The sequence below is a fragment of the Balaenoptera ricei genome, chromosome 6 (genome assembly GCF_028023285.1).
Source record: "Balaenoptera ricei isolate mBalRic1 chromosome 6, mBalRic1.hap2, whole genome shotgun sequence".
Classification (NCBI taxonomy): domain Eukaryota; kingdom Metazoa; phylum Chordata; class Mammalia; order Artiodactyla; family Balaenopteridae; genus Balaenoptera; species Balaenoptera ricei.
Window position 1 is genome coordinate 23,341,473 of NC_082644.1, and position 13,692 is coordinate 23,355,164.

The window sequence follows — 13,692 nt, forward strand, 5'->3', positions numbered from 1 at the left end:
TTCTGCCCATTTTTGGATTGGGTTCTTTGGTTTTTTGATATTGAGCTGCATGAACTGCTTGTATATTTTGGAGATTAATCCTTTGTCAGTTGCTTCGTTTGCAAATATTTTCTCCCATTCTGAGCGTTGTCTTTTTGTCTTGTTTATGGTTTCCATTGCTGTGCAAAAGCTTTGAAGTTTCATTGGGTCCCATTTGCTTATTTTTGTTTTTATTTCCATTTCTCTAGGAGGTGGGTCAAAAAGGATCTTGCTGTGATTTATGTCATAGAGTGTTCCGCCTATGTTTTCCTCTAAGAGTTTTATACTGTCTGGCCTTACATTTAGGTCTTTAATCCATTTTGAGTTTATTTTTGTATATGGTGTTAGGGAGTGTTCTAATTTATTCTTTTACATGTAGCTGTCCAGTTTTCCCAGCTCCACTTACTGAAGAGGCTGTCTTTTCTCTATTGTATATTCTTGCCTCCTTTATCAAAAATAAGATGACCATATGTGAGTGGGTTTATCTTTGGGCTTTCTATCCTGTTCCATTGATCTATATTTCTGTTTTTGTGCCAGTACCATATGTTCTTGATTACTGTAGCTTTGTAATATAGTCTGAAGTCTGGGAGCATGATTGGAGCCTGATTCCTCCAGCTCCGTTTTTCTTTCTCAAGATTGCTTTGGCTATTCGGGGTCTTTTGTGTTTCCATACAAATTGTGAAATTTTTTGTTCTAGTTCTGTGAAAAATGCTATTGGTAGTTTGATAGGGATTACATTGAATCTCTAGATTGCTTTGGGTAATATAGTCATTTTCACAATGTTGATTCTCTCAATCCAAGAACATGGTATATCTCTCCATCTGTTTGTATCATCTTTAATTTTCTGTCATCAGTGTCTTATAGTTTTCTGCATACAGGTCTTTTGTCTCCTTAGGTAGGTTTATTCCTAGGTATTTTATTCTTTTTGTTGCATCAGTAAACGGGAGTGTTTCCTTAATTTCTCTTTCAGATTTTTCATCATTAGTGTATAGGAATGCAAGAGATTTCTGTGCATTAATTTTCTATCCTGCTACTTTACCAAATTCATTGATTAGCTCTAGTAGTTTTGGGTAGCATCTTTAGGATCCTCTATGTATAGTATCATGACATCTGCCAACAGTGACAGCTTTACTTCTTCTTTTCCTATTTGGATACCTTTTATTACTTTTTCTTCTCTGATTGCTGTCGCTAAAATTTCCAAAACTATGTTGAATAATAGTGGTGAGAGTGGACAACCTTGTCTTGTTCCTGATCTTGGGGAAATGGTTTCAGTTTTTCACCACTGAGAACGCGGTTGGCTGTGGTTTTGTTATATATGGCCTTTATTATGTTGTGGTAAGTTCCCTCTATGCCTACTTTCTGGAGGGTTTTTATCATAAATGGGTGTTGAATTTTGTTGAAAGCTTTTTCTGTATCTATTGAGATGATCATATGTTTTTTCTCCTTCAATTTGTTAATATGGTTTATCACATTGATTGATTTGCATATATTGAAGAATCCTTACATTCCCGGGATAAACTCCACTTGATCATGGTGTATGATCCTTTTAATGTGCTGTTGGATTCTGTTTGCTAGTATTTTGTTGAGGATTTTTGCATCTATGTTCATCAGTAATATTGGCCTGTAGTTTTCTTTCTTTGTGACATCTTTGTCTGATTTTATATCAGGGTGATTGTGGCCTCATAGAATGAGTTTGGGAGTGTTCCTGCCTCTGCTATATTTTGGAAGAGTTTGAGAAGGATAGGGTTTAGCTCTTCTCTAAATGTTTGATAGAATTCGCCTGTGAAGCCATCTGGTCCTGGGCATTTGTTTGTTGGAAGAGTTTTAATCACAGACTCAATTTCAGTGCTTGTGATTGGTCTGTTTATATTTTCTATTTCTTCCTGGTTCAGTCTTGGAAAGTTGTGCTTTTCTAAGAATTTGTCCATTTCTTCCTGGTTGTCCATTTTACTGCCATATAGTTGCTTGTAGTAATCTCTCATGATCCTTTGTATTTCTGTAGTCTCAGTTGTTACTTCTCCTTTTTCATTTCTAATTCTATTGATTTGAGTCTTCTCCCTTTTTTTCTTGATGAGTCTGGCTAATGGTTTATCAATTTGTTTGTCTTCTCAAAGAAACAGCTTTTACTTTTATTGATCTTTGCTCTGTTTCCTTCATTTCTTTTTCTTTTATTTCTGATCTGATGTTTATGATTTCTTTCTTTCTGCTAACTTTGGGTTTTTTTTCTTCTTTCTCTAATTGCTTTAGGTGTAAGTTTAGGTTGTTTATTTGAGGTGTTTCTTGTTTCTTGAGGTAGGATTGTATTGCTATAAAGTTCCCTCTTAGAACTGCTTTTGCTGCATCCCATACGTTTGGGTCATCGTGTTTTCATTGTCATTTGTTTCTAGGTATTTTTTGATTTCTTCAGTGATCTCTTGGTTATTTAGTAGTGTATTGTTTAGCCTCCATGTGTTTGTATTTTTTGCAGATCTTTTCTTGTCATTGATATCTAGTCTCATAGCACTGTGGTCAGAAAAGATACTTGATGATTTCAATTTTCTTAAATTTACCAAGCCTTAATTTGTGACCCAAGATATGATCTATCCTAGAGAATGTTCCATGAGCACTTGAGAAGAAGGTGCATTGTCTTGTTTTTGATGAAATGTCCTATAAATATCAATTAAGTCCATCTTGTTTAATGTATCATTTAAAGCTTGTGTTTCCTTATTTATTTTCATTTAGGATGATCTGTCCATTGGTGAAAGTGGGGTGTTAAAGTCCCCTACTATGATTGTGCTACTGTTGATTTTCCCTTTTATGGCTGTTAGCATTTGCCTTATGTATTGTGGTGCTCCTATGTTGGGTTCATAAATATTTACAATTGTTATATCTTCTTCTTGGGTTGATCCCTTGATCATTATGTAGTGTTCTTCTTTGTCTCTTGTAATCATCTTTATTTTAAAGTCTATTTTGTCTGATATGAGACTTGCTACTCCAGCTTTCTTTTGATTTCCATTTGTATGGAATATCTTTTTCCATCCCCCCACTTTCAGTCCATATGTGTCCCTAGGTCTGAAGTGGATCGCTTCAGACAGCATATAAACAGGTCTTGTTTTTGTATCCATTCAGCCAGTCTATGTCTTTTGGTTGGAGCATTTAATCCATTTACATTTAAGGTAGTTATCGATATGTATGTTCTTATTACCATTTTCTTAATTGTTTTGGGTTTGTTATTGTAGTTCTTTTCCTTCTCTTGTGTTTCCTGCCTAGAGAAGTCCCTTTAGCATTTGTTGTAAAGCTGGTATGGTGGTGCTGAATTCTCTTAGCTTTTGCTTGTCTGTAAAGGTTTTAATTTCTCTGTCGAATCTGAGTGAGATCCTTGCTGTGTACAGTAATCTTGGTTGTAGGTTTTTCCCTTTTGTCACTTTAAATATCTCCTGCCACTGCCTTCTTGCTTGCAGAGTTTCTGCTGAAAAAGCAGCTGTTAACCTTATGGGGATTCCCTTGTATGTTATTTTTTGTTTTTCTCTTGCTGCTTTTAATATTTTTTCTTTGTATTTAATTTTTGATCGTTTGATTAATATGTGTCTTGGCCTGTTTCTCCTTGGATTTATCCTGTATGGGACTCTCTGCACTTCCTGGACTTGATTAACTATTTCCTTTCCCACATTAGGGAAGTTTTCAACTATAATCTCTTCAAATATTTTCTCAGCCCCTTTCTTTTTCTCTTCTTCTTCTGGGACCCTTATAATTCGAATGTTGGTGCGTTTAATGTTGTCCCAGAGGTCTCTAAGAGTGTCCTCAATTCTTTCCATTCTTTTTATGTTAATCTGCCCTGTGGTAGTTATTTCCACTATTTTGTCTTCCAGGTCACTTATCTGTTTTCTGCCATTGATTCCTTCTAGGGAATTTTTCATTTCATTTATTGTGTTGTTAATCATTGTTTGTTTGCTCTTTAGTTCTTCTAGGTCCTTGTTAAACATTTCCTGTATTTTCTCCATTCTGTTTCCCAGAGTTTGGATCATCTTTACTATCATTACTCTGAATTATTTTTCAGGTCGACTGCCTATTTCCTCTTCATTTGTTTGGTCGGGTGGGTTTTTACTTTGCTCCTTCAACTTCTATGTGTTTCTCTGTCTTCTCATTTTGCTTAACTTACTGTGTTTGGGCTCTCCTTTTTGCAGGCTGCAGGTTCGTAGTTCCCCTTGTTGTTGGTGTCTGCCCCCGTTGGCTAAGGTTGGTTCAGTGGGTTGTGTAGGATTCCTGGTGGAGGGGACTAGTGCCTGTGTTCTGGTGGATGAGGCTGGATCTTGTCTTTCTGGTGGGGAGGACCACGTCCGATGGTGTGTTTTGGCATGTCTATGTCCTTATTATGATTTTAGGCAGCCTCTCTCCTAATGGGTGGGGTTGTGTTCCTGTCTTGCTAGTTGTTTGGCATAGGGTGTCCAACACTGTAGCTTGCTGGTCATTGAGTGGAGCTGGGTCTTAGCGTTGAGATGGAGATCTCTGGAGACCTTTCGCTGTTTGATGTTATGTGGAGCTGGGAGGTCTTTGGTGGACCAATGTCCTGAACTCGGCTCTCCCACCCCAGAGGCACTACCCTGACACCCGGTTGGAGTACCAAGACCCTGTCAGCCACATGGCTGCTGAGCCCCTTTGAGCTGCTGCCTGCTCGCTGCCTCTGGAGGTGTGGGGACATCCCCCTGGATCCTGGTCCTTGTTTAGCAGCTTTTCTTCATGAGCTTTCAGACTCTGAGCGTTTTTTTTTTTCCAAACTGTGTCCCAAAACCACCTGGATTTGGCCTAGGTCCGACTCAGAAACCCCAGAATTTTAATTCTCCTTCCTTCATAGAATCCTTGTGCTGTTTGCATTGTTTGTTTTTTTTTATTTCAAATTCTTCTTCAGTGCTTCTGCTTTGTTTTTATAGAATCTTCTATGATTTATGTCAGTTCTGGGATTTAACTTGACCCTATTAAGTCTAATAAGTTAACTTTATTCCAGTAATGCAAAGCTAGTTTCGTATTTAAAAATCAATCAGTGTAATCTACTATGGAAACAGTACAAAGAAGAAAGACAGTATGATCCTATCAATTGATGCAGAACAATCATTGGAGAATAATCAATACCCAGTCTCTTAGGAAACTAACATCCTCAACCTGATAAAGAACATCTATAAAAATCTCTACAGACAGCATCATACTTAATGACTGATTATTTTCTCTGTAAGATCAGGAATAAGTCTCACTACTCTTTGGGGGGACTTCACAGTGAGGCTATGAATTAAACTATTATGTGATTCAGCACACAATTAAATTTTGTGTTTAATTTTCAGCAGTATCAGTCTTGTGGCTACAAGAAATAGGAGATGTTTCTTTAGGGATGACATGGAAGCCATCTGGTTCTCAGACCATCTGAGCTGAGAATTAAAACACCTGAGCTTGTTCTTTTTAATATATAAATAATTATACTCGAATTAATTCATCCCACACCACAGTCATCATCACTGCTGTAATGGTCAAGGGCAACAGTCACTTGGGCTCCCAAAGCACATGTTTCAGTTGGTGCATCATCACAATTAACCATGGGTGGTTAGTGTGGATTAATTAAATTTTATGTCATTGCATGCCATGGATTACTAGCATCTCATCTTCCATTAGGCAGGAGCTCAGCACCATGCCAAGCCCAAAAGCATGAGCAAACTAACTCCCAAACCCATCTTTATGGTTTATCTTCTAACACCACTCTCACTATCAAGTTGGACCCAATCAGGAGACAGAAACTACACAGGTGTAAACAGGGGAAATATAAGGAATTATTATACTATGATAGGAAAATAACTCTAGAAATGGAAGGAGAACTCTAAAGGGTACCTTAGGGCTTAGGAAGAGGACCCAAGGCAGGCCAAACTTGGAAGGGGAATTTGGACTTTGTTGAATAAGATGTGGTTACAGACCACCACTGGAGAGAAGTTTACTGAATTGCCCAAGCTAGAGCTGGTCCATAGTCACTGAAAAAGCAAGAATAACACTCTGGGTGGGACACACATGAGCAGAAGCTTGTAGGCAGGCATGCAGAGGGAGTTGGGGCACTACCGTAGACACTTTTGGAACTTGGAGTTGGATTGGCCTTGGTCTGCAGAAACCAAGCATACTTACATGTATGGCCCAGGCCAGGGTGGTTCTGGTCCACTGTGCGGAATGAAGATCAAGCTTACACCAGCTTGGTGTGGCTTACCTAGTCGAGAAGTGGGTGCTGGGGAGGCATGACCTGGGCTGGGGCAGTCCTTTGCTCGCTGGGGCTCCCTGCTCTTCTGCTGTTGCCTGAATCAAGAGTTGGAGAAAAAGTGCTGTGTAAGCCACACCCTGAGGCATGGAGCACTGGAGAAAACTGTATAGTCAATAGTAAAGAAAAAATCATACTCTCCAAGAGGCTGGTGAATGAGCATAAGGAACCATGAAGGAAAACTTCTTATCCCTGCAGTGTCTCTCCAGAGCACTCTCCTGACAAAACTTAACATCAAGCCAGCTGGCAAGGGGAACATTTAAAATGTCCAACTACCTTGTCTCGGATTAGGCAATTAAATAAAAATTTATAGTAGAGAATCATTAAATTGATAACTGGCACACCACACCTTTTTTTACCTTTTACCATTTCTCTCTCTGTCTCTCTGTCTCTGTCTCTGTCTCTCTCTCTCTCTCACACACACACACACACACACACACCCCTCATATGTGTATTTATGTAAGTATTTGTAGTGTCTAAATGAACAATTAAAATATAAAATTTTCAATAAAATATGCTCACCCATAAGTATGTTAAAGACATCATGCAGTGGTCAGATGCATTCATCTCTAAGGGGAATAACTATGAATGTGGTGTTGAGTGCAGAATGATGCAGGGGTCTTGGCTTAAATATCTCAGGGTCACCGGTGAAGTAATTTTTCCAAAATGCAAACAACCGTTGATAAATTTCAAACAAATAAAGAATTATCATTTGATATAAGTGGCAGCTGCATTCCTGGAAATTTCTACATACATTATACACGTGTAAAAATCATTTATAAATACACAAAACAGAGTTGGTACTAGATTCTTGCTGTAGTGTAAGGGCCTGACATTAAGCTTTTGATTGCCAAGGCATCCATTTCAAAAGACATCCTTCTTGAAGAAACATATTGCCAGCTATATGACACAGCTACCAGCAAAACAACCAGATAAGGAATTAGGCTGCCCTCACTCATGAATTTCCCCTTTCAGATAGCCCTGCATAACCTAGATAACTGACCACTTGAGTGATCCCATCTCTTCCTCCCTGTGCCCTAATTCCCACTCTTATGCTTTAAATTAGCTAATAAGGAGTGAACCTGCAAAATTCTAGATATCCCACCCTCTGACCCTAATAAATGCAGAGCCCCAGGTCCCCACTCTCGCCTTCTCAACCCACTACCTTGCTGTGTGGCCCTCAGGCATGCTGTGTATCCTTCAGGACCTGTGAGTAATAAATATTATTTCTCAAAATTCCCTGATGGTTTTTGCTAAGATGTGTCCTGCAATCATAACAAGAACTACAAGGGCCAGTCTAGCCACAGCAGTGGCCTGAGTGGGGGAACTGTCTTTGGGGCTTGTTATGAGCAGTATGGACCCAGGTGAGTGCCTCAGGTATTTCTAGACAAGAGGATCTTTATCAAAAGGCTGGGACAGTCACAACATATGTAAACACAGTGTTTTCACCCATATGAATGTATATGTGGACAATCAGAAGTTGACTGTGATAATTGCATGTGTGACAGGCTGTGCAGTATCCCTGACCCTTTCCCACTCAGTGCCTATCACTGGGCCAAACACACATAATTTCATTACTTTTCCAAATGACCCATGGGGTTCAGTCCTCCACAACCCTTGGGAACCACTGCTCTACCTTCTTCATGCCTCTTTGCATTGCACTCCTGCTTTCTTTCAGGTTCCCTTTTGGCACTGAGTGTCTGTCTTCTGACCTATGATGTTTGTACTTCAGAAAGAAGCTTGGTGGTAAAGAGGACGGCTCCCCATTACCACAAATTTTGCTGATACCACAGGGAAGCACATGTGGATCAGTCTGGCAGCCCTCCTTTCTCTGCATGTCATGACTGAGGAAGATCAGGACCGTGTTCTGATCCTCACCATTCCTCTATCGCAACCCATTTTTTTCTTCAAAGATGCTGTTAAATCTTTCATTAATGTTGTTTTGCCTGCATACTGTGATTTTTTTTTTTCTTGGCTTTGGAGTCAAACTGAACTGAGTTGAAATATGGATGTATGGTTTTCATCAAAAGAAACAGCCAATCCACAATATTGTTTGAGATAAGACTATACCAACACCAATTATTTTCACTACATTGAGAGGCAGAGAGGTTGCTTTCATCTTACAAAGGGTAAACTTTATTTTAATTTTTATTTTATATTGGAGTATAGTTGATTAACAATATTGTGTTAGTTTCAGGTGTACCACAAAGTGATTCAGTTATACATATACATGTATCTATTCTTTTTCAAATTCTTTTCCCGTTTAGGTTATTACAGAATATTGAGCAGAATTCCCTGTGCTGTACAGTAGGTCCTTGTTGGTTTTCTATTTTAAATATAGTAGTGTGTACATGTCAATCCCAAATTCCCAGTCTGACCCCCCCACCACACTTCCCCCACTGGTAACCATAGTTTGCTCTCTAAGTCTGTCAGTCGGTTTCTATTTGGTAAATAAGTTCATTTGTATCATTTTTTTTTTTTAGATTCTGCATATAAGCGGTATCATATGATCTTTGTCTTTTTGTCTGACTTACTTCACTTAGGATGATAATCTCCAGACCCATCCATATTGCTGCAAATGACACTATTTTGTTCCTTTTAATGCCTGAGTAATATTCCATTGTATATATGTACCACATCTTCTTTATCCATTCATCTGTTGTTGGACATACAGGTTACTTCCATGTTTTGGCTATTGTAAATAGTGCTGCACTGAACATTTTGGAGCATGTATCCTTTCAAACCATGTTTTCCTCTGGATATACGCCCAGGAGTGGGATTGCTGGATCATATGGTAGCTCTATTTTTAGTTTCTTAAGGAACCTCCATACTGTTCTCCATAGTGGCTGTACCAAGTTACATTCCTACCAACAGTGTAGGAGGGCTCCACAAAGGATAGACTTTAACGAGAAGGGAGATTTGATTTGGTTACCAAAAATAAGTATGTACATACACACATATATACATTTACCACAGGCTTCCAGTCTGAGTAACATGACTCTCCTAAAACCTGTTTTTTGCTGATGATACTCCAATTTATAATTATGTTTATGCAAATGGTTCCAATGAACTCTAAGACTTTTGTTGAGCAAAAAGAGAAAAGAAACACATGTATACTGTACCCAAAGATTAGAACTTCCTGCTTTTTAATTCCTCATGCAGTTTTAAATATTCTTTATGGCTTTCATTCCCAAAGGTAATCAATGATTATGCAGACATGCACGTTACACTCCATGGGAGCTGCCCTTTCAGGAACTTGGTTTTGAGCTGTAAAGACTCCCACTATGTCTCCTGAAGGTCATGGTAAGATGTTTAAATCACAAATACAGCCGTGTGATCACTGAATTCTCCTAAGGGGCATCTTTCTTTTGACTTTTACTTATATATGTTCTCTTTTAAGTGTCTCAAAGAAGCCTGAGACATTGTAGGCCCTTTGGGTACTTTGAATTTTTTGTAAAGTGTTAATGATACTTTATAATAATGACATCAAATGAATTGACATTTGATCACACACAAAAAATTTTAACTTACACTTTTTTCTTCATTTACTGGCTTTCAATGGACTTCCAAAACTTCTAGGGACCTATACAGAAAATGACCCTTTAAAATGAAAATATACCACTCTGTGTTTGTCATAAATATGTTATCAAAATATAAGAAAATCTATTAGTGGGGAAAGACAAGTAGAAGAATGTCAAAAAGTTGTGTAGAAAGAGATCATATCTACTACTTTGCTCAGTCATCCACTCTGCATTTTAAGAGAGACATTGAATATTTCTAAAATAAAGTGACCCACATGGTAGACTATCTAGAAACAAAGTCAAGTGATTATTAATTTAAGGAAGTGCATGTGTTTAAAATGCAGAATAGAAAATAAAATTAGGGCCAATCTTGAAAATTGCATAATTTTTGGAAGCAAATTTCATCACAATAGTTCTTGTTTTGTAACAATTAGATCAGTCCAAAAGGGAGATAGTGTATTCCTTATTGTATGAATTTAAGAAAAGGCTTTTTCTTTTCCTCCAGGAGTCATAGATGTTGTATTGAATATAAGCTTTAGATGGAACATCAAGCCAATGCCTTTCACGTTTCCTTTTAATGTTTGTGTTCGGAGTTTTTAATCGGGATCAGTACGGAGCCTCACTCATGGTAGATCTGCAGTATTTGTTTACTTCTGCTGTGAATTCATGTCATTTATGTTTATTGATGGTTCTTGATTCATGGGATGCTTATTATTTTCATGCAATAAAAAATAGATATTAGGCACTTTATGTATGTTGCATCTGGGTAATTCCCAACTGCATTGTTTATCATCAATGCAAGTGTCACATTGCCTGAGATACCTTCTCCAGCTCTCTCAGTCAGAGCAACTGGATGCCTTCTCTGTTGCCTTTAGAACTTTGGAAAATTCATACATACACAGAGATCTAAAATGCACACACACATCTATACATATAAACATGTACATGTACATGTATATGTATATATATCCACCCACATAAATATTTTACTTTTTCTTTCAATAAGTTTTTTCATATTTGTGTGATTTTTAACAACAATAACAGAACCCTATGGGGTCAAGTATACCATAGGCAGACTTTAAAGCAGAGTGTGAATATCTTAAAATTAACATATTATAAAGATAGAAAATATAATATGAAAATTGAACAAAACAACTTGATAATTCCAGAATAAATGCTTAAGAATTCTGTGACTTCGATAATACAACTAAATAACACTTTCGTATATGTACAATAAAGTTTTCTGTTTCTCTAGAACAAAAAAAGGATTACATGGCTTCCAATAAATGTGTCCCTTGGCTCTTTTTTTTTTTGAGTTAAGTTTTATTTGTGGCAAAATGAGGACTGCAGACCGAGAGACAGCATTTCAGATAGCTCTGAGAAGCTGCTCCGAGGAGGCAAGGCGGGGAGCCAGGTTATATAGAAGTTTTGTAACAAAGGGCAGGTAGTCTGAACATCAAAAGATTATTGTTAATTAAGGAAAACCAGATATCTCAAGTTAAGGAATTTAGGGCTTTTCTATCTATATCATGTGACTATACGATGCACACCACAACTTTTTGCCAAGCTATCAAATCCGTATTAGGGCTTTGTTTGCTTGCTTGATTGTTTATATATCCATAACTATTTCCGTGTTCTCGCCAAGTTCCAGCTTGTGTTACACTTACATTTCTTTAAGACTTTAGAATAGTATTACCGTGTCGTCAACAATAACTCAATTTCAGCTTTTCTACTAAAAGCTGAAATTGAGTTATTCTTGACGACACGGTAATACTTTAGAATAATATTTCTTACGGAATCAGGAAAGCTGAAATTGAATTATTGTTGATGACAAGGTAATACTATGCTAATAAAAGACTAAAGGCACCCTGCATCCTTGATACAAATTAAAAGATAGATCAAATGCCTTCGAAGAGGAAAGTCCACCCTCTTTCTCTGAAATAGACAAGAAGAAATACTATCTACTAAGGAATGTGAAAGAGAGATTTTGATTTGTAATGAATATATCATTTTGGAAGTGTGCTTTGGTATCATTAAGTATTCATTTATTTTCTTACTGATTTACTCAGCCCCCATTATTGTCTGCCATATGCATTACCCCATGTTACATGCTGAAGTGGAGAGGGGTGATAGCAAAGACGAATTGGGGAAAATGGACATTAACAGTGTACCAAAGAAAACTTAAAGGTCTGCAGAAAATCGTAAGGACATCTGGAAGAGGTGGTCACTTGCTCTGACTTGAGGGAGCTGGAGAAAGCATTTCAGGTGAGGCCATGCACGTCTTGGTCCAAACATTGCAGTGTGACTTCACCAGGTGAAAAGGATAGGTATTCCTAGAAGACACACTAGAAATCACAGAGTGGGGAGAGGAAATCAACAGCAACAAAAATATAACAGTGCATTAGGCAATAATAAAAGTTTTCAAAATGACTAGTCATAGGGTTTGGGAAGAATTGCAAGACAAGGTGACTAACAAAAGAGATAGGACCACACTGTATAAGTTTTTGTTGTTTGCTTCATAATTCCTAAAGAAAATGGCAGAGTCAGCCAGTACAGTAAAATGTAATGTTTACAGTCAAAGAGGTCTCAAGGTAGGGTAAGAAGCAACAGTAGAGCTCTGGTCTGCAGTGTCATGCATTCCAACTGCCTCTTCTGTGCTTTTTTTCCTTTTGTGCTCTCTGCAAGTCACTTAGTGTTCTTATGTTATCTTCCGTGTTTCCTCTTCTTAAAAACATCCGGCAAAACCAATTCAACCTAAGGTGTAGAGCCCCAGAGTGAGGACCATGCTAAGCCATAAGAAATGACACACAGATTATGGAATCAGGATTATTAAAGAAATACCACTGGGGAGAAATAAGGTCGTGTCTATGCTAATTACTGACATCCAAAGGAATTATGAACTCCTACGTTTTTACTCAGTGGCATTACTTAACACACATTTCTACAGTGAGGCAGGAGGAGAGGTAATCCTCCTCAGAGATGTAGTTGTGAACATATTCTTAGTTCTAACACACCACTCCTACTTGTCCTGCTCTCCCAATTCACTTGGCCACATGACTTGTTTTGACACTACAGGCCATTGGGTACCAGCCATCACGGATTAGTCTGTAAATCTGTTTTCTACTTTAGGTGCCTAATTTCTCATTCATTATTTGCTTTGTTCCCTTCTATGTCCAATCATTCTCCTATCTATTTTCTCTAGTCTCTAAAAACCTTGACAGCAAATTTATGGTAACTATTTGATTTTTATTCATAAATTTAACTTACATATCACAACAAAGTACTTTGCAAGCGGAGTGGAAGGTCATTGCCATAAGGAAGTTGAGGGGCACTAAAAAGAGATTTTGTGGAAACTGTAATGTTTAACCTGGATATACCTATAGGTAAGATTATAAGGTGGCAGAAGAGGGAGTGTCAGGCAAGAAGTTTGGAAGCCAGTAGGATTAGGGGTATTTAAGAATATCATAACCAGGTGGCTTGAAACTGTCATAAAATGCAATAATCAACCATTGTCACTGGTTGGGTTCTCTGGAAGTAGATGTTGAGGATGGGGTGTGGTGTGCAGAATATTCAAGAAGAATCAACACCCAATGAAAGACAAAAACAAGGATTGCCTCAGGAATAAAAATGATAAAACTTTTAGAAATTATTAGTGTAAGCCACTGTTAATAGATTAAAAGAGACATGATACTTTTGATTATCTCAGTATTTACAGAAAACGACCCATGACACCATTTAACATCCTTTCATAGTAACCAGAACAACAACAACATAAACCTCAGCAGACTAGAAATGAAAAGATACTTACTTTAACTTGATAAAGACAAAAATCAAAAAAACAAAACAAAATAAACATCATACTGGAAGGTGAAGGGTTTAAACCATTTCTTT

The 13,692-nt window shown here is 37.7% G+C and overlaps 1 protein-coding gene across 11 annotated transcripts in view; it reads left to right on the forward strand.

Moving 5' to 3' along the window:
• LOC132368245 (uncharacterized) overlaps positions 1 to 13,692 on the forward strand; it is a 670,503-nt gene that overhangs the window by 600,858 nt on the left and 55,953 nt on the right. For 2 of the 11 annotated variants that reach the window (XR_009503999.1, XM_059927013.1), the window contains exon 13: positions 9,477 to 9,583. The exons of 7 other annotated variants lie outside the window; for them this stretch is intronic. Coding sequence is in view for 3 of the 4 variants with exons in the window: in XM_059927013.1 (XP_059782996.1) it covers positions 9,477 to 9,575 (99 nt within the window). In the remaining variant the exon portion in view is untranslated. Of the gene's footprint in view, positions 1 to 9,476; positions 9,584 to 10,306; positions 10,388 to 13,692 lie in introns of those variants that run through there. 2 more of the 11 variants (XM_059927012.1, XM_059927020.1) reach the window with 2 other exon arrangements.